The 21,199-nt window shown below is 33.3% G+C and overlaps 3 protein-coding genes across 4 annotated transcripts; all 3 read right to left on the bottom strand.

Annotated features, from left to right (window-relative positions):
• Positions 1–1,086: 1,086 nt before the first annotated feature.
• Positions 1,087–6,340, bottom strand: LOC107014875 (RNA-binding protein with multiple splicing 2). 2 transcript variants are annotated; one of them, XR_003577455.1, is made up of 10 exons: positions 6,110–6,340; positions 5,850–6,029; positions 5,690–5,765; positions 3,954–4,083; positions 3,578–3,692; positions 3,072–3,163; positions 2,901–2,970; positions 2,712–2,794; positions 1,434–2,150; positions 1,087–1,346 (listed from the first exon to the last, which is right to left on the bottom strand). XR_003577455.1 is itself a non-coding variant. In XM_015214985.2 (9 exons), exons 1-9 carry the CDS (start codon positions 6,227–6,229, stop codon positions 2,057–2,059), a joined length of 960 nt encoding a protein of 319 aa, XP_015070471.1. In that variant the 5' UTR covers positions 6,230–6,340; the 3' UTR covers positions 1,087–2,056. The 2 variants fall into 2 exon arrangements, 1 of the variants encoding a protein (XP_015070471.1); XM_015214985.2 differs by having other exon boundaries at positions 1,087–2,150.
• A 5,209-nt stretch (positions 6,341–11,549) lies between these two features.
• Positions 11,550–14,513, bottom strand: LOC107014487 (D-3-phosphoglycerate dehydrogenase 3, chloroplastic-like). Its single transcript, XM_015214416.2, has 5 exons — positions 13,783–14,513; positions 12,921–13,297; positions 12,732–12,842; positions 12,563–12,658; positions 11,550–12,483 (listed from the first exon to the last, which is right to left on the bottom strand). The coding sequence occupies exons 1-5, from the start codon at positions 14,426–14,428 to the stop codon at positions 11,812–11,814; spliced, it is 1,902 nt and encodes a 633-aa protein (XP_015069902.1). The 5' UTR covers positions 14,429–14,513; the 3' UTR covers positions 11,550–11,811.
• Positions 14,514–18,425: 3,912 nt separating this feature from the next.
• Positions 18,426–20,499, bottom strand: LOC107014093 ((R)-mandelonitrile lyase-like). Its single transcript, XM_015213959.2, has 3 exons — positions 20,332–20,499; positions 18,713–20,228; positions 18,426–18,633 (listed from the first exon to the last, which is right to left on the bottom strand). Exons 1-3 carry the CDS (start codon positions 20,396–20,398, stop codon positions 18,594–18,596), a joined length of 1,623 nt encoding a protein of 540 aa, XP_015069445.1. The 5' UTR covers positions 20,399–20,499; the 3' UTR covers positions 18,426–18,593.
• Positions 20,500–21,199: the final 700 nt, after the last annotated feature.

Here is a 21,199-nt window from a genome sequence, read left to right as displayed (position 1 = left end):
AAAGTACTAATCCTGCATTCTTACTTCGGATATGTAACCACCCATTGTTCCATAAAAAGAGTATTAAATATCGATTCAAAATCACCCTTCATTATAATCGAATTAAAACTGACACCCCCAACTTTTTTGTTTCTTATCTATGATATATATAATAAATATTGGCATGTTTCTCAAAGTTGTTGCCATAAATTCCTTGCCAAAGAGCATCTGTATTCACATTGCCAGTAAAACCAAGTCGCCGTCAATCATGAAATTCCACGGAAATTTGGAACCAATATTACAATTGGATTTTAATCACCATATCACTTTTATTAGTCCACTATGTTTAAAATACATTCACTTTTACTAGTCGACTTTAGTAATCAAGATCATTCCCTTACTTACTCCTAAATCATTTTTCAAAACATTAAAAACCAATTAATATGACTAATGTAATAAAACACCATCATTTCTTAATAGGATGTACCCATTTAGTGCAACCAGGAACGTGAAAAGTTTGCCCTGTTTACACCAGAACAATAATTACTGGTTACCAAGTACGATTTAACGGCAACGGCGAATCACATATTTTATTGTTTTTACGTGAACACCAAATGCGGATAAATTTTTACTCAACCAAACCTGTCATACCATAAACCAAAGAACATCACTGCTGAGGATCATTTTCTGTGCTAACTAGTCATACGTAAATTTAAAGGCACTGATAACTTACGTAAATATATAAAGATAAAATGAGCAATAATTTATGCAGTAGCATCACTTACTTTAAAGATATATATTCCACATACGTTAAACAATTGTACCAAAAAAATTAACAACTCAATACGAATAATCAACTCACCAAACATTGCATTAGCTTACGTAAAAATTACTAGATCTAATATGGCCAACTCAACACTGCATTAGTTAGGTAAAAGGCATCTCGTATAGCCAACCAAACACTGCATAATCATGCGGACATCATCTTTTCAAATCACTCCAACCAAACAACCAATTATCAAACTTACGGCTGTGATATTCAGTGCACGCACTGCACCATGAAATTCCATGTTGCTTTCCGAAATATTAACCAATTAAATTAAATTATTCGGTTATAACCTTTAATTTTTTTTATAAAAAAAAAAGAAAGGGTAGAAATACTGGCTGATTTAGAATCTAATGGATTTACTAATTCCTACAAAATCTTCTAACTATTGCTCTTCAAAGTCACTCACTCTAAACTGTTACAGATCATTTATCCACAACCAGTCAACCATGAAAAATCAAGGAGTCCAACTTTTGTTTGCAATCGAAGTTAGCTGAGCAAAAAGGAAACATGCGAGAAAGCTCAAACCTAGCACACCAGCCTGAAACAAACATGAACCATCTTCTCACACGGTGCTGCATCAACATCCATACGATTGTGTGCACACTCTTCATGTAGAACAAAATACCTGGATAAAGCAACTCCAGCAACTGCCAATCCCCAAGTAAAAGGAAGTCCCCTCTTTTTGCACAAATCCTGCATAACACAAGCACAATGGAATTTCCAGGACAATCCAGTCTTCCAGGATCTGAAAACCTGGATGTTATAGCGTTATCATCAGTTCAAGTAAGCGGGTTAAAGGAGTGACTGACAACCCTAACCAGAGAGAGTTGAGATGGATGCTACTCGCATTAAGATCTCAATTTATGATGCAGATCCTATTTCACTCGCACATAATACGTTGTTAGAGGTGCTAAGAAGTCACTTGAGGTTTAAAACATATGTTACCACAAAATAAAGAAATTCCCAAATGTAGAATACAATGCGACACCACAGACCAACAAGATTCAAGGCCAAAAATTAAATGCATCTTATGACATGTCACAAAATGTGAACCCTGAATAAGCTGACAATGTTGAGATGACTGTGCTTCAAATGCATGTCTTGGATAAACTATGATATGGTCCAAAAAGATGTTCATGTCAAGATGATAATGCTCATGACTTGATGATAGCAAGGATGCATGCAACAGCTGCATGATGCATTTGTATTTGGCAGAGCATAGAGAACAGAATACATCCCCTGCAGCTACTAGTATGTCAGAGGTGAAGGAGCTCCATTTGCATTGGGGGCAACAGCTGGGTGGCCAAAGTCCTTCCTTTTCCCGAAGGGATTCTTCGAATATGTAGCTAAATGTTAAGGAGAAACATGGTCATATAAAGAATATTACAATAGATTATAAATTTATGAAACTCAGATTCCTAAAAGTAGTATTTTTGCATGAGTTTGGTGGGATCACCTTTGTTAGATAAATTATCACATCTACTTCTCACATAGATCATGGTTTAGTATGTATTTAGGAAAAGGCTACAGGAAAGTTTAAGCTTTCAAAGAAGCATAGCCCCTTCTCAAATGTCACATGCGAGTTACACAAAGCACTATCATCATTTTCTCTTTTCATTTTGGATGCTAGGGAAGAAAAAGAATGGGAAAGGATGAAAAAGTTGGCCACAACATTTGCAGAGGAAGATTCAACAAACATCATGAATAAAATGTTAGTCAGGAGTCGGCCTGTTAGCAGCGATCATAATGATATTTGCACAACATCAAGTACACGCTATCAAGTAAACAGTCAAGACTCAGACACAGCTAAAACAATAGTGGCAGAAACAAAGTAAAAAGGATGACTGAAATATCAAGCTCCGGTAGACTATAGATGAGACAGCTAAACAAGAAAAAAGGATATTGAATTCGCATGCCAACTGAACCAGAGCTCGGTATGACTGCACCCTGCAAAGTGTGATGTACATTGGTGGCGCTATTCACATCCTGCATATATCACAGGCAGAAGTTGATAAACAGGAAGAACCATAGAATGTCAGCAAAAACTAAAGATGAATGAAGAAGAATCTTGTACGGGATAATACGAACTTACTTCAAATTCAATGAAACATACTGTATGTCTTTCCTGTCTCAAAACCTTCATCTGCTTAAAACCAGGTTGTCTGGTAGTACATTAAGCAAATGAATAGATTAGGCAGCGGGAGACATAAAAATAAGAAATAGTACTTCTGCATGAACGCAATAGCAAAATGCAGAGTCATACCCGCTGATAAGGCCCCTCAGCTCTTCCTCATTTATATTCTCTCCGAGATTACCAATGAAAAGGGTATTGCAGGGAGGGTTGTCTTTAGTATTCTACAAGAAGAAAAAAAGAATAGATCAGTGGACAAAGCAAAACTCAAACTACACGATACAAGATGCATTAATCATCAAAACAAGCATATACTGCAGAAATGCTACATCCACCTACTATATAAAGCATAACTCTGTCCCAACAAAACCAGCCGGTAACAGTCTCAAAAATATCTGCAGAACACAGATACTATTATACTGAAGGAAATCAGATCCAACCAACTTAACCATAAAGTCATATCTAAGCCGTAAACAAATATGCCATAGTAAACCCAGATCAAAAACAAAACCAAGACAAACCTAAAAAGGAAACGCAAAAGAGAAGGCATGGCGGAAAAGAAGTCTACCCTAAGCTCTCTGCGCAAAACATTGCATATCCAACACAAATGACAAGAGGCAGAGACATGCATGCATTACCTGGACTGGTGCATAACTGCTTGGTGCTGGCACAGGAGCAGGTGCAGCCATTGGCATATGCGCAACAGGGTAGCCTCCATATGGATTGTATGGTGGAGGAGCTTGAGTTATATACCTGAGAAATACAATCCTTTAACTTTTTGTATTTGGGGGATGGGTGGGGTTTGGAAATAAAGGAGATACAATCATTTGATACTAATAAAAGAAATCATTGACCTCCTTTCTTTCTTTTCTTTTTTTCTCCTAGAAACTTGACTATAAATAGTACAAAAATTAGCTCTATGTTGTTAGAACAATCAATTCCTACTGTTATCACACTTTTCATCATAATGTTGTCTTAAATGCAAAAAAAAAAATGCAATTAAAGAACTGTTACCCATGTGGTGCCCAGACAGGTGCGGGAGGAGGGTGGAAAGGAGAGGGACTTGAATAACCACTGTGCGTGTAATCACCTCCAGTACGCATACGTTTACTCTGGTCATGTGCATTTGAATCAGCTACAATTCCTGCAGACAAATCAAATAAGAAGAATCTAGTGTTACGTTTTTTCATACAAATAAAGGTGGGTAAAACCACTAGAGCAGATTATCTCTGAGGCGCTAAAAGATCAAACAAACATTAAGAAATTCAAGAAAATCCGCAGCAAACAGTGAAATAAAAACCAATATAAATCAGAAAAAACGATAAAGCTGCAAAGTTGAGGAAGTCATCAAAGTTCATGTGGTCCAAAATATTCCTCCTTTTAAAATAAAATAGTGAAGTGCTCCAAAGTATTCCCCTTTGCCTTGCTTAAAACTTCCGTGAAAATTTACAAGCAATGTTGAGTAAGCAGTTTGCCAGATTAACAGCTACTCTGGCTCTAAGAAACATTTCATTTTCCAGGCTGCGGGTTTCCCTTGTCATCGAAAAAAAATTATATTTTCCAAGATGGTCTATAAACAATAGAAACAATCATTTTGACCCATCAGGGCGGCCCTGTGGTTTGAGCTTGGGACTTCCATATTGGAGGTCTCAAGATTGAAACCCCTTGCCAGCGAAAGCAAGGGGTTTGCCTTCTGGGTCGAGCTTCTCACACCAGGCTTGCCTAGTGCGGGTTACCTCTTCTATGTAGTTTGCGAGCTATTGCATAGGAGGCCCTGTGCGCACCCAAAAAGTGGCAGCTGTGGGTTTTCCTTGTCATAAAAAAAATTATTTTCCAATATATGGTCTATAAACAATAGAAACAATTATTTTTCCCTGCTGCTAATCTTACCCTTAAAAATGTGGGTTGGCTGGCACATGCATGGGGGGAAGAACATGTAAAACTAATGTAAGCCTTTAATTCACTTATCTTCTGACAGAGTGATTTAGATAATGCTTAGCATCCAAGTATAAGATATTTGAATTTTCCACTGCTACCATACCTAAGGAAATCTCATTGTAAGCTTATCAAGTTCTTTTCATTGGACATCTATTCAAAAGAATAAGATTGACCCATCTGGGTACATATAGCCTCCTAATCTCCAACAGACAATCCCCCATGGAAATATAAACTCAAAATTATCAGCCAATGCAATTCTATATATGTAAACTCAACACAGTTCATAAAACATCTCACTTAGTAATCACAAGCTAGCATTTGATACATAAAATAACTTGAGCTTGTAAGATTGAAGTGAATAGCTAAGACTGCTCTAAAAATGAACCAAATTCTACATTAATCTTCTCAAGCACCTTATAAAGACTATGTTTGCAGAGGCAGATATGGATTTTAAAAAAACAGTAACCCATAGACAACCAAGTGACAATCTCCCTTAGCATTTGTTTATTTCAACACAACATCATAAGTACCTATAAGTCAATATAATAAATATTTAAAAAGAATTTAAGAAATTGTACTCAAATAATCAATTAATAGTAACACATTCACATAAAATGGCTTCTAAAAAGGTACTATCTTGTGCACTGAATAAAATGGTACTAAGTCTTTATACTTGCATTATTTAACCAAACAAATTAGCCCCTTTTTCCTGCACTAACCTCGACCACAAGGACATGTATATAATTTTTTCTATTCGAAAACAGAAAGAAAAGCAAGAAAGCTAAAGAGAGAAGTCAAGGATAAAAAGTAACCTCTTTTGACAAAGAGATTTTTCTTGGCCATCTCTGTGTGCAGAACACATTTCCCCTCCGTATCAAAAACCAAACCCTACAGCCATCCAAGTAACGAATCATGCAAAAAGACATTTTCAGCGGCGAGAAAAAGCTCGAGAAGAGTATCATGAAAACTGACCTGAATGGCGTCCTTTGCACCGATTGCGCATTGATGGTTAGAGAATAAGGCAAAACCCATGGGTAGTTCGCCTTTGAAATTGAGCTGAGATGCTTCGTAACCTGGTAACCACCTCAGAAGATTCACCAATTCTCTCTCCTTTACATCCTGCGGTAGCCCGGAAATGAAAATCGTCCGAACCTAAAAATGAATGACAGCAGCCGTAATTGATTAACCTGAGAGTAGCGGAAAAAGCAAGCAAGAAGCTGCAAGTGTTTTACCTCATCGATGGGCATTGAGTGATGGTGATGATGTGGAGGGGGGCCAGAAGGAAGAGGAGGGGCTGGGGCTGGAGCTGGAGGCCATTGTTGGTGGAATGGGTGAATAGCATTACCAGCCATCTGCAATTACAAGTTCCCTAAACCCTAGAACACCGATTTGGGGACTTTTGGGACAATAAAGGAGAAAGGTTTTGTCCAAATACATTATTTATATACTAGTACTACTATATTGTTTCGATGAATGTAATACTTCCTCTGTCCGAAATTATTTGTTATGTTATTGCATTTTTTAAAAGTTAATTTAATTATTTTTCAAAGATAAATTAGATCATATTAATTTAATATTTAAATAATAAAATTAGATATTCTAAAGTTATACGAAAAGTACTATAAATTGCATATTTTTGCATGTTAATATAATAGAAAAATGTATCTTAAAATGTTAATCAAAATTTTTATAGTATGACTCTGAAAATAGAAACCATGACAAACAATATCAAACGAAGAGATTATTTTTTTATAAAATGTAAAAAAATTGTTATATCACGATTCAAATTAAATTTTTAAAAATAATCAATTTTAATACAATTTGATTTTTTAATGTCATCTAATAACCATAACAATTGATATATTTTGAAATACTCAAAAGTTACAATAACATAAAAACAAAAAACATAAAGTCATCACTTACGTTATCTCAGATTTACAAAAAGACACATTAACTTTGTAATTATCATATTATCCGGTAAACAATTTTGAAAATATATTATTATACGATTTTTCTATCAGCCCCAATTTTATGAAGCAAATGTGTTCATACATCAATCATTATATGACAAATGTTAATTTAATTTAAAATATATTTTTTTATCTTTAGTTTTTCTTTGTCTTTTTTTTAACTTTATTTCTCTTTCTTATTTTTTGACTTTTAATTTTAATTTATCTTAAATTTAACTTCATTTTCCATCCCCCATCTCCCACTTTCAAGTGATTCATTCTTCCAATATCTTTTTTTTTCACCTTCTACACCTCATGTCAAGTTGAGTCCTACTCCCATTTTTTTTTTCTTCTTCAGGTCAAATTCTTTATAAAATTTATACTATTTTTTAAGACTTTATTGAATTATTGATAGCAAAATTAATTATTTTTCTAAGAAAATTTAGAATGTATCATAAACTATTCATATTCATATAAATTCAAAATTAGAAATGATAATTTTAAAAGAATCAATTAATTTCCAAAAATTGAAATTGGATAAAAGAAAAATTATATGATACTTGCTAATCATCTTGAAATCTAATGGGTTTATCAAATTGTTCGAAATTTAAGAAAATATTTAGATAAAATTTTAAAATTAAAAAAAGTAAAATTAATAGTAATAAAAAAGGAAAGTGAAGGTGTGGTAAGAATGATGACATTGAAAGTCAGAACCTTTAATGAATGAAGATAAAAATGGATTTTTGAAGAAGAAGAAGAAAGAAGAAAGAGAAAAAAATAAAAAGGAAAAAAGTTAAAATAACAAAAAAAATAAAAAAAAATATTTTATAAAAAAATACTTATAAAAAATAAAATTATATTATTTATTATAGGTTGTTCGCTCTCTTTAAGAGAGTGCACACCGCTCTCTATATAATGTGGACAAAAAATGATATAATTATATCTAACTCCTAATTATATGGTACATAGAAAATTTCGAGAGGTAATCAAATTCATAATATTTTAATTAATTTTTAATTCTTAATTTATAAATATATAGTATATGAAAAAAGAAATTATTAAAAAAAATGAATTATAACATATAAAATATGAAATATAAATAGAAGAAGTTGAGGAGAAGGGCAAACCGGTCAATTGACTGGCTAACCCTAAGCTCCTCAATATTCGCTTCTATAATATACTCCCTCTGTCAGTATTTAGTTGTCTACTTTAGAAGTGGCACACATATTAAGGTACCAATTATTATTATAGGTTAGTTACAATTTTATCATTAACTTAAAAGATTATGCAACTCCTCAAGTATAATAAATGTATTTTCTGATTTCAAAAAGCATGCATTACAACTTAGTAGTACTAGAAAAATTCTAGAATTAAATAAGGCATATTAAGAAAAAAATTATTGTCCTTTCTTGATTTGTTAAAATAGACAAGTAATAAGGACAAATACAAAAGTAAATATGGACAAGTAAAAAGGGAGATATATTAACTTGCTTTAAAAATAATTACTCCCTTTCTCCCTATTTACTAGTCCATAATTCCTCTTTTAGTTGTCCTTATTTACTTGTCCATTTTAACAAATCAAGAAAGGACAAAAAAAATTTTCCTATTATACCCTCATTTAAAATTCTTGAAAATTTTCAAGTTTTAATTTATCATTTTTGAAACCATAATAAATAAGGTAAAATTATAACTTCACTATGTTAATTATTGCTATCTTATGTGTGTGTCATTTCTAAAGTGTACAACTAAATAGGGACTAATTATTGCTATTTTAATAGTAAAAATTTAAGGAATCCCATAGTGTAATTCAATAATTACGTTCTGTCCCGATAAATTTAGTATTTACAAAAAATCCCTTAAATTTGTTGTTCTGTGATACTACATGGTAAATGATACATGGTAAGTTTAAACTGTTGAGAAAAAAATGGGGAAAAAACGGTACAATTAATGTTGTTACTAAAACAGCTTAATTTTAAGGTAACAGATCATTAATCACCATAAAATCAGCACGTAATTGGATATTAATTTCAAATTTTGAAAATCAAAGATTATATCATCTATTTTTAAGTCTATTTATCTTTTCAATCTGGCTTCTTTAAATAATTGTTGATCATTTCTAAGAATCCTTTGAAATCCTTAAAGTACACTACGGTCAATTTGACAATAAGAATATATAATGTTTCTCTTTAGTTATAATTGAATATTGGGGTTTCTCGCTTTTATTTTATGTATGTTATGCTTGGTTGAATATCTGTCTTTTTTTTGTGAACGATGCACTCTATTCATCCAATAGTGTTCAATACAAAACAAATAGATGATAACTATCTACACTCCTATCAATTACAAAAAGTCTATACATGCTACAGCTACAAAACACGAGAAACAATCTTACATAGTGAATAAAAAGACAATACAACAACTTCTCTAATTACAAGACCTAAGGGTATGAATTTGAAGCAAGTAAAGGTCTTTGGAAGCTGGAGATGCTTCTGCCTCTGGTGTTTATATGCAGTACAGTTTCCTTGCATAATCAGTCTGCTGAAGATACTCCTCCCCCCTGGAATCTGATCACATTCTTGTCCTTTAGGAAATTGTTGTTAAAATTGACAGCAAACCTTATGGGATGTGTTGGTATCTTTTTAATCTTGTACTTCATTGGCTGCAATTTGAAAATAAAACAACAAATTATAACGATATTGAAATATAAATACTAAATAAAACAACTAATAACTTACTGATACATGGTTTCAGTTTTCAGAAATTCATACTACATGAAAAACATGTGATACATGTCTACTACATGTATCAGTGAATTAACTAAAACATTATAACATGTGATACATATCTAATACATGTATCAGAAACATCTACTAAACAATATACACACTGATTCTCTATGTATCATCAAGTACAGTTGATGACGCATTTATTAAATTTAGTGAATGATACATTATAACAATTTTCAAAACATGTATCAGTACATCAACTAAACAACTAATACCTTACTGATACATGATATCAGTTTTCAGGAATTCATACTACATGCAAAACATGTGATACATATCTACTACATGTATCAATGCATTGACTAAACACTGTACACACTGATTCTATATGTATCATCAAGCACAGTTGATGACGCATTTACTAAACTTATTGAATGATACATTATAACAATTTTCAAAACTTCATGATACATATAAAATATTATGATACACAACAAATTCATGTATCCATGATATTGTTAAATCCCAGATTTAACTCTTTCAAACTGCTGAGTGCTGCAGATATAAAACGGTTGGCTAACAATGTGGAATGGTTTTGCTTTAGTCAGTTCTTTTTGGCAGATAACAAATGTCTTCCACTTACCCAAAAACTTCTCACATCCATCATCTAAAAGGTGAGATCTATTGACATTTAGCGACTTCAACGAAGTGAGAGCTGCATTATGATAAACGAACTATCAGAAACTTCAACAACGTGATGGAATCCCAGAATAGAGAAGTAATTCCCCGAAAAATTCTCTTTTACTTCATAAAGTTTGTCCCGCAAACTAGTCCTAGTAAGTTAACATGGAAATTAAAACAGTAAAAGCAGACCTGTGAGGTAATCCAAACATGACGCAGTAACAACAGACCCTTCCAAGTTTAGCACGACTAGTTTGTACAGATCTGTAAAAGAATGAAATATTATCAAATCCAGATTACATCTTAACGTAGAACAAAAAGGAAATGTTGACTTTACGAAAAGCAGCCGAAGAGACTATTAATTGAGCTTCCTACAGCCAGAGTCTTCGTTTGAATCCATCTGAAGATTCATAGGATCATGCAAAAAGAACTGAAACTTGATGGAGAACAAAACGGTAGAAGTTAAGAGAAGTTGTCCTGCTTCCTGAAATTTTTACTTTTTTAAATTTCAAATTTTTTGAATTTTGAAATTCAAAATTTCAAAATTTGGTCTTTTATTTAAAATTAATTAAATTTAATAATTCAAAATCAAAAAGCTGATTTAAAAGGTTGAGTGTTTAAATGGATAAAATTCAAAATTCAAAAACTGATTTAAGAGGTTGAGTGTTTTAATGGAGAAAAAATAGGCATTAAAATGGGTAAATGTGTATTATAGGAGAGAGAATGTAATGTATCTAAAAACTTACACTAAAATTAAAAAAAAGGGAATTATGTAATATTTAAAAAAAGTAGGGAAAATTAGAGAATATAAAAATTATAGTTGTGTATTTAAGTTATTTTTCCATTTTAATATGTGTGTCATTTCTAAAGTGGACAACTGGATAAAGGGAATATTGCTTTAATTTTATTTAAAAATAATAATTTAATCTGTAATAAAAAATACAAAGTAAATATTGTGAAAATTTCGCTATTATTGTTAAATTGAGTATATCTTTTATTGTGATGCTGAAAGTTATTGTTTATAACTGTAGATAATAATAACAAATTAGTATTGAGTACTTGAAATTGATGTTGTAATATTTTTGAACAAAATTTATTGGAAGGTTTATTACAATTCAATTTGATTGATTCAACCAATCTCTTTTGCCCATATTTCAAAACTGGTGTTATGTTGAAATAGGTGATAATCACCTAATTTCGTCAATTATTTGGAATAACAATTAGGAGTGGTAAATGAAAAGCAGCATGATTATGTCGAAGAAAAGCACAAGGCATAATTGGGTCACCACCCCTACGCTACTTTTATTAAGAGAAGATAGGAATAAGTATTACACTGATAATTAACACCATAACCTTTGCGATAAAGTATTTCTTTATTTTTACGTTTTACCCAAGTGGAAGAGCAGTATCAGCACACATCATAAAAGACTGAGAATGTGTTCCTTGTAAATTAATTTGATCAACACATACAGCAGACACAGCTAAAATTTCATTACATTACCACCCTTTTTATCTTTTTCTTAATAATAATACGTAATAACAAGTTCCATTCCATCCCCCATTAGCCAGCAATATTGACTATAGTTTAAGGAAGACAAATTCTTCAACTGCAGACACCTCTCCAATCTTCTTCTGAGTATCCTTGTCTGGTTCTTCGTCTACTCCAATTGCCATAATTGCCTGCTTTCCCTTCACCGTTCTCCCAACACTCATAAAACTCACATTCACATTACTCTCACCAAGTATGTTCCCAACTTTCCCTATCATACCAGGTTGATCCACTTGTTTGCAAAGGATGAGGTTACCCTCCAAGCTCACATCAACGCTAAATGGTCCAACACGTGTAAGATGGGGAACTCCATACTTCACTCTACCCTCAATGCTAATGTTTCCATTCTCTGATAACGCACTTGCAAATCTTGATTGCACATTACTAATCTGCACCTGGATTGACTCAACAGGGTACTCTGGAGATGAATCAACAATAATCCTTTCTTCACTAATGCGAAGACCCTTCTGCTTTGCACTGAAATCCGCATTTACAAGGTTGATGATTGTATCCGAAATAGGCTCAATAATGCCTTTTGTAACCATGGCTCGAAGAAGTCTAGTGTCCAAGCTGTCAGGGTCCCTAGCCGATTTGTAAACCACTTTCACACTCTGAATCCCACTTCCACCAGTCACTAGCTGTACTGCTAATCTACCCACTTTCTCCGCGAGCACGACGTAAGGAGCCAACTCGGACAAAACCTGATAACAGAAGCAGGGATTTCATCGTATGGGTGGAAGCCCTAAAAGAGAAAAATAAGCAAATAATGCTAAAGCTTACCTCAGGAGGGACCATTGGAGCATTCACAGCGGTAGCAGAAAGTTCCCCATTTAGAGCACCAACAACAGCCTCAGCTATTTCAATTGCAACTCCTTCCTATGAAAACAAGATTTTGAAAACACAGCAACTGAGTAAAATAAAGCAAATGCATAGATAATAATTATTGTACCTGTGCTTCTTTTGTGCTAGCTCCAAGATGAGGTGTAACAGTAACATTCTCATGCTGCACTAGTTTGCTATCTTTTGGTGGGGGCTCCACAGTGAACACATCAAGTGCTGCCTGTGAAAGAAAGGGATGACTCAAAGTTAATGATTGAACAAAGGGATATACTGAAGTGAATGAACTGAACCTATGTACCTGAGCAACTATTCCACTGTCAAGGGCTCTAACTAATGCATCCTCGTCAATAACACCCCCTCGAGCAACGTTTATTAGTCTGACTCCTTTCTTCATCTTTGCAAAAGTGTCATCATTGAATACCTTGTTCGTAGCAGGTGTGAGAGGCATGTGGAGTGAGATGAAGTCAGCAGTAGATATGGCCTGCTCAAATGAAACCAAATCGACTCCAATAGCACGAGCTCTGTCAGCAGGAGCATAAGGATCATGGGCAATAACATGCATACCGAGGCCTTTTGCACGTCTAGCAACCTCGGAACCAACTTTACCAAATCCCATAATAGCTAATGTTTTCCCAACAAGAGAAACACCCACATACTTGCTGCGCAGCCATTTTCCTGTAAAAAATTGATTGATTGTAAAAAAAGAGAGTTGAGATCTAGCTAGAATGTCACAATCTTGGACTATCTACTCCCACAGACCAACAGATCTGATACCAAAAATGCCCCCACCCACTTGGAAAAATGAAGTGGTTATGGTGAAAATTGAAAAGAGTTCACAACTTTCTATGCCTTTTGTCTTTTTAAGTTTAAAAAAAAAGAAAAGGTTTGTGCTAAATACAAGACTAACCTCTATGGAAAGAAGTGATGATCTAACTTTATCTTTTAGTTAATACCAAACCTTAAACTTCAGTACCAAATGCATAGTCCAACTAATTAATTGCTAAATTAGTAGAGGTTCAAATCTTTAAAAAAAAAAATATATAGCTAGCAGAATTTTTTAATTTTCACCTAAAAATTCTGTTGTAAATGAAGACGGAATACGATACTACTTGTTTCCAGATCTATAGAAATTGGTGATAAAAGTAAGTTTTGCGACGTACCAGCTTTCATGGAGGCATCAGACTGAGCAACGTTACGGGCCATGGAGGTGAGCAAAGCGATTCCATGCTCAGCTGCAGCAATAGTATTAGCTGTGGGTGCGTTAACGACGAGGCAACCAAATTCAGTTGCAGCTTGCAGATCGACATTGTCTATGCCAACACCAGCTCTCCCGACGACCTTGAGTCTTCCCTGAGCAGCCTCAAACACGTCACGGGTCACCTTGGTACCACTACGGACGATGAGCGCGTCGCACAGCGAGATCTTAGCGCAGAGATCCTGAGGAGACAAGTCGTAAGAACAATCCACGTTGCCGAAACTCTTGAGCAAATCTAGACCCGCCTCTCCAAGCTTCTCGGATACGAGAATGGTTGGTTTGGAAGTGGATACAACGCCGTGAAGATCTCTAGAGAGGGAGATGTCAGCAGATTCAACAGTTTTGAGGACATTACGAATCGCCGTCGTTGAAGAAGAAGAAGAAGAAATTGATGGTGAAACAGAGTGAAGGAGTTTGATGGAAGATGGATTTGAGGAGGCATGGAGGAAAGAGAGATTTGAAGGTTTGTTGTGATTGACGAAAGAAGAAGAAGAAGAAGAAGAGAGGAGAGAATTGAGGCGGGCAGTGTGAGGAGAAGGGGTGGACGCCATTTTTATGAGAGCAACTAATAGACTGACTGCAAAACTCAAAAGTTGTTGGAGGCTTTGAGGGGTTTGGACACAAAATGAAACTAAAACATGTTCCTTTATATAGAATGGGAATGAAATTACTATACTTTTACTAATGGACTACCCCCTCTTGACCTTTTTTTCTTGACAAACTTTCTAATTTTTCTTTATAAACATTTTCTCTTAATTCACTTTTTTTTTTATTATTAGAAAACGAAGTAATACAAGTACAACAAATAAATTATGGGAAAACAGACCCTAAATATAACAAAATTGTATGGTCGTCAAAATACATACAAAACAATAAATAACAGAAATTGAAAAACCTGAAACAACATACAAGAGCAATACCATAACTATTAGTATGGACAATTACAAGACAACATACTAACTATCCATAGTCAATCTCTCTTACAAATGCACTAGGCATTATGATATTTCATCTTCATCTGTTCTAATCATCACAGGCGTCTTACTTATCACATTTTGTCCTCCACCGATGTCATATCCACCTTGCTTCAAATATCCTCATTTATAACTCTATCTCTCTTAATATGCCTACAAACCTACTACAACATCCCCATTTCTCCAACCTCTAGTTGTAACGTGAGAATTTTTGACTGGTCAACATTCTGCTCAATAAAACATAAGTGGTCTAACTACCATTGTAGAACTTTCATCACACAAAACTAAGGATACAACATTGGTTAGTGGCATCCTCGTCACTCTCCCAAATTTCTTGAATAATAGACTCAAAATAGTTAAATTTTCTTTATTTTAGAAGACATGAGTTTCGAGCTTCACCTTCATATTTGCTTTATATATTATATTAGTATATGATTTTCACTCCTAGTATTCTATTTTGGTCTTGCTCAGTCTTATCCCTTTTGACTTTGTAGTTTGTTTCTAAATCTCCAAATTTAGTGTCAACCTAATTGTGAGCAGTGTTAATAAAAATTATGTCATCTGCAAATAACATAAAGCATGACATTTCATCCTAAATTTGTCGTGTTAATGCATCAATCAGGTTGATCCCTGATGCAACCCCATCAAATTTGAAAAGTGCTTTGAGTATCCTTCCATCCTTATGTGCTTTACAAAATATAAATTTGTGAAACAATTTTGTATTTGAAATCTGATATTTGGAGAATTTGGCATTTCATTTCATGGGATAAAATGACATATCCAAACGTTGGTTTCATGTCATAATTTTATATGGCAATTTCATATAACATGCCCAAACACCTACTATGGATGGATGTAGCCATAAAAAATCTTTAATAAAATATTTCTATTTAGACATTGTTGTTTAGCTTTACATCGGCTATGGATGGATGTAGCCAAAATTCTAATCAATAATTGTCATTACCTTACAACCTTTATTTTTATTTTTGCGTAATTTACTTTTCAAATATTCTTCCTCATGTTACCATTAAATTAGATCTGAGTCTTCATAGATTAGTCAACTTTTAAGTTTTACGAAGAACAAATTATTTTGAATAGTATAAAATATATTTATTTATTTTTTACATCTTGATGAAACTTTATATAACGCTATTGCTCTCACTAAGAACTTTATCATTCCAAAAGGTTGTATTTGTATATACGCCCCTATTTTTTAATTAAAAAAAGTTTTAAATTTAATACACCGAATTAATAGGGTAATTCGGGTATTGCAATATTATTGGAATTACTAGTTATTTACCTATTATTTATGCCATGTGCCCACATCCTTGCCACAATTTTTATTGGGTCCCGCCAAAAGATTCTTTTAGAAACTAACTAATGTCAGTGGACTTTATTTATTAAAAACTTATAAGAGCATTTTCAAAGTATCATATTAATCGAGAGCCCCTACGAGATGTGTAATAATGAGTCGAAATCATTGTTTGAAATTGATTTTCTTTTATTTCAATATATAGTTTAAAATTTTTATATTGTATATTTTGATATAAACATTAAAAAATGCAATTATCTTAATTCTTATCAAATAAACATATCATAGTTCATAGATGGAAGTATGAAAATATACTAAGACGGCGTGCCACAGTGATATAATATTTTAATATTTCATTTATGAGTAATGATTTATTCATTTCGTAAACTATTGTAGAAATTGAAAATTTTAATAATTTCACAATTTATTTATGAAAAATTTAAATTATATATCTAAATAAATTAATTTAATTTTAAATTGCATGTCTAAACTAAACGAGTTTTCACAGGACATTGCATATGGCTGAACGTGGGCCTTTTTTTAATAATTTTACTTAACATGGGTGAATATGGACGTAAGCACATATCTAAATGTGTAATTATATATTGTGCATGCAGTGACAGACAGATACACTTACCAACCCCATTGACCTTTTCCTCCAAGATTGGAAAATTAGTAAAAAGTATACGAAAAGGAATACTAATATATCAGTACATCTAATGTATGTTACTAGTGAAATGAAACTTTATTTCTACCTAACTAATTATTTCACCAGACAAACGAATCAAATTATGTAATTTTACTAAGTTCAATTATATCATGTCCTTTCAAACATGCCATATTAGATTAGTTGAATAACTAAACTCAAACGTTATTTCAAAATCGGAAATTAAGCAAACAAATTTCAAACTCAATATTAAACCCAGCCTTGATATTTTCAGCGAAAAATCAAATATGTTACATAAATTGTATGACACTTTAAATAAAAATCTCCAGAAATTTTGCATAATTTTATGATATTTGTTTTTAAGAAATAAAAAATACTTTAAAAGTTATTAGATTAAAAGGAGAAAAATTGATTTTATATAAATGTGTACATAAAACAGAGTAAAATATCTACCAAAAAAGAAAGATGTGCAACTAAGAAAATGATTTAACATGTGAAACATACGTGACAAAATTTATTTGTAAGTAAATATCCTAATGTCATGAGTTTGAATATAATTTTTTTTATTTTATCATAACATTTATTTTTATTAGATGATTTATTCATAAGGTTTTTTTTTTTATTCTTTTCACGAGTTTCCACCTTTTAATGGCTTAAATTTACAATTTTAAGATTGGAGGTCCTTACCATTTGAGCAATCTTTATGTGATTTGGTACACTTTATTTATTTTGTGTAAACACTTAATATTTTATTTATATCCAAAAATAATTGAACACAGGCTCAATTTAACAGAATTGATTTCACATTGTTAAAACTCTAATATTGATGGTAATTATATGAAAGTCATCACTTAACCAATCAAATCATATGCAGATTCGAAAGTCGCACTTTTAATTCCACTTGGAAAAGTATAAAAAAAATTTAATTAGATTTGTGAAAGTATACCCTCAAATGCTCAATATTGTGTGGACGAGAATATGGTGCTGCTTTTTCTCTTACTACCATTTTCCACACTCCCACTGCGGAATATTGACTCATTATATTATATATATATATATAGATATTCCCTCCCCCTTTTCACTCTTTTTCTTTTAATTCGACCCTCCACTTATTTTATTTCGGAAATTTTCAATATGGAGGGTGTTAATAGGACTGTTTGGTCGGTTAAAAATATAGTATCATTTCAATTTTTTAAAATATTTTTTCGGTTTTTTATATAACCTTGATATATACTATTATTAAGGTTATATATATATATATTTAAAAAATGTTATAAAATGCTATGTTATTCAGTTTGAGAATATAAATTGGAAAGACCATCCCAATTGTTAGGTTAAATAAAAGTTTACGATTTTATTGAGAAAAAAAAATGATATAAATTGGTTAATCGATTCATTAATGATATAGCTTAAGAAGAAGAATTTGTGATGTTAGGAAAGGATTTTATATATGTAGGAGTTGAGAGTCAAATGTAATGTCTGTTACAACAATTGTAATTTTCTTCTACGTGATGATTGATAAACCCAATTGAACATGAAGATGTTTGGGTATTTGAAGAGATGTGTGTGAAAGAGGTTCAATTTTGGGCCCAAAGTCTTTATGATTGTAGAGCCTATCATTGATTCATGTTTGTTTATAAGAAATGACATGCTCCAACGTATTCATTTCATTTGAAATAACTGTGAACATTCAGATGCAAAAAGAGAAGTGCAACACAACAAACCATTTACAGAAGCAGCACTTTCTCCCTAACCAGCAGCGACTATCGAAACCTCTCCCTGAGCATCACCGTACCAACATACCTGCAACCAAAAACTTTTTTACTCTCTCTCACTATATAAACACATACTGTGTAACAAATTTAACAGCACACAAACTCACCGTCCAAGCATGAGAAGAGTAGCCTGGGGATTGGTCCCTGGTGACACTCTGAATATTGAACCATCAACAACTCTCAGCCCATCAATGCCAAGCACTCTCAAATTTTCATCCACCACCTTCCCAACAACACACCCACCATGATAGTGCCAAATCGTACTCACTGTCTCATGGCAGAACTCCTTCAGGAGTTCATCATTGGACTCATCAACAGGCAAAGCAGGACCAACATACCTAAAATCCCTACTGCCAAACCACTCATCAAACTTGAAAATCTCCATGGTTCTACTTCTCAGAACTTGTGCTATTTTTCGGGTCCCATTCACACACCTCTCTACATCTTCAGGGTTGCTGAAGTAATTGAATCGAACAATAGGGTTCAGTTTAACATCGGTTGATGCCAATCTAAGTGAACCAGAAGAAACAGGTCCAACTATCTTCTCCATGAGGGTCGCCACTGTAACATAAACTGGAGACGGGGAAGGTCTGATAAAAAGGGAGCTAGCAGGGGAAGCAAATGGAATGACATTAGAGGCAGCCTCCAAGTAAGCCCCCGAATTAGTGATCCCCACAACTTGAATCAAGGAGTGTTCGAGTGCCATGGGTGGCACAATGGAGATACCATTTCTTGGATTATCAAACAGAAACCTCCCCACATAAGGTAAATGGTGAGCAACTGGTATACCCCATGTAGATAGGTAAGGCCTTGGACCAACACCACTCAACAGAAGCAACTGTGGGCTACCAAGAGCTCCTGCACATACTAAAACTTCACCTTTTCCACGAAGCATGGCGTGGTGATAGCGCCCAGATTGGTCACTAAAAACCACACCAGTAGCAGCCTGCTTAGATGGAGAATAATCTGCGGATGGAGCTAGCAGAATTCTCTCGACACTTGCATAAACGGCCACGTGAATGTTTGAAGGATTTGCGAAATTGAGAAGATCAGCAGCACTATATCTGCGGCCAGAGGTATCAAAGGTGGAGCCACCAATCTTGGTACCAATAACATGATCCAAAGTGAACCCATTGAAAGGATGAATGCCGGACTCCACTAATCCATCCCTGACAGCCGACTGCCAATTCTTGAGTTCCGGCCTAAACACAATAGCCTTCTCCACCCATTCATAAGATTGATTTACAACTTGCAAATCCCAATTCAATTTCGACCTAGTGTAGAAATCTTGATCAGCCCTACTGTAAAAACCGGCATTAATTGCACTACTTCCACCAAGAATGCGACCTCTGGCATTTGGAACTCCCTCTTCGGAGACGAAGGCTTGTGCAGGGGACTCAAAATCATCAACATCTGTAATTACAGTGAGAAAGCCTTCTTGGGTCATCAAATTAGGCCTTCCATATGGAACACCGCCTCTTTCAAGGAGTAGAACTCGGTACTTCTCGGACAATGTCGCCGCCAGTGGACAACCGGCGGTGCCACCTCCCACAACGATGTAATCGTAATAGTCTTCCGATGGGAACTCCGTGGCGTTGAACACAAACCCCATATAACTTGGACCTGCAAAACAAAATTTATTTCACAAGAAATCGTCAAATTCTCAAAGAATGTAGGCAGTGCAAAACTGTAATCAAAAATCGAAAAAAGAGAAACATGAACATACTTTCGTTAGAAGAATCAGAGTGCGTAATCAGTATGATGATGGTGAAGAAGAGGAAAAATTTAGGCATTTTTAGAAATTGAGCGGCGGCGATCGATGGGTGGTTACTGAAATTAGCTTAGGAAATGTAGAGAAGAGAGCAGTGTGTTTTTGGTGGGAAAATTCAGTTGAATAATCACATGCACCCAAACAGCATTTCCACTTATTTATTTCTTCTTTATAATTCACATTTCACCTCACTCACATCTTCAAATTACTTTACGGTATTCTATATTTCACAATTCTTTTTTTCTTCTATTTTATACCTACGTTACATATTTTACTAGCTACTTTGCACCGTCGTAAATAATAATTATAGTAAACTTACAAATATTTTTTTACTAAAATTCATATATTACGTTCTTAACAATATTTTAACACAAATTTGATTATATATTATCATCACATAACTCAAGAACCTCTAATGAATGAACTATTTACGAAATAATAAATCATTAGTTCTTTAATCAACATTAAAAGAAAAATAAAGAAGAAATTAAATCATATCATACATCATATCATATCATATATTATTATAAGCATGAAGCTCAAAACTTAAAAGTTGAATTACCATTTTACCCCTACATTAAATGAAAAGGCTATAAAATATTTAATTAAAATCATCTAATATAATGCTATAAAATATTTAATTAAATTCATCTAATATAATTAATTAAACATTTTTATCTTTAAATAAAGAAAATACTTCTTTAATAATTTGTGTAAAAAAAATGTAAATATATGTTTAAATAAATGCTAAGTATCATATTGACTACCATACAATAAATATTTTAACAGTTTCAAAATTGGTTCTTCATATTCTTTTATGTGT

This window comes from Solanum pennellii, chromosome 3 (assembly GCF_001406875.1).
Source record: "Solanum pennellii chromosome 3, SPENNV200".
NCBI classification, from domain to species: domain Eukaryota; kingdom Viridiplantae; phylum Streptophyta; class Magnoliopsida; order Solanales; family Solanaceae; genus Solanum; species Solanum pennellii.
The sequence above is the reverse complement of the archived record's forward strand: the minus strand, read 5'-3'. Positions and strand labels throughout refer to the sequence as shown.

Coding starts and splice junctions, on each gene's coding strand:
- LOC107014875 (XM_015214985.2), bottom strand. CDS start 6,229: ATGGCTGGTAATGCTATTCACCCATTCCACCAACAATGGCCTCCAGCT. Junction 5,766..5,849: donor GTGCAAAGGACGCCATTCAG/GTCAGTTTTCAT, acceptor GGATGGCTGTAG/GGTTTGGTTTTTGATACGGA. Junction 2,151..2,711: donor TCAGTTGGCATGCGAATTCA/ATATCCTTTTTT, acceptor ACATTTAGCTAC/ATATTCGAAGAATCCCTTCG.
- LOC107014093 (XM_015213959.2), bottom strand. CDS start 20,398: ATGCCTAAATTTTTCCTCTTCTTCACCATCATCATACTGATTACGCAC. Junction 20,229..20,331: donor CTCTGATTCTTCTAACGAAA/GTATGTTCATGT, acceptor TTTGTTTTGCAG/GTCCAAGTTATATGGGGTTT. Junction 18,634..18,712: donor ACTCTTCTCATGCTTGGACG/GTGAGTTTGTGT, acceptor TTTTGGTTGCAG/GTATGTTGGTACGGTGATGC.
- LOC107014487 (XM_015214416.2), bottom strand. CDS start 14,428: ATGGCGTCCACCCCTTCTCCTCACACTGCCCGCCTCAATTCTCTCCTC. Junction 12,659..12,731: donor CTAGCACAAAAGAAGCACAG/GTACAATAATTA, acceptor TTGTTTTCATAG/GAAGGAGTTGCAATTGAAAT. Junction 12,484..12,562: donor CTCCAATGGTCCCTCCTGAG/GTAAGCTTTAGC, acceptor TTCTGTTATCAG/GTTTTGTCCGAGTTGGCTCC.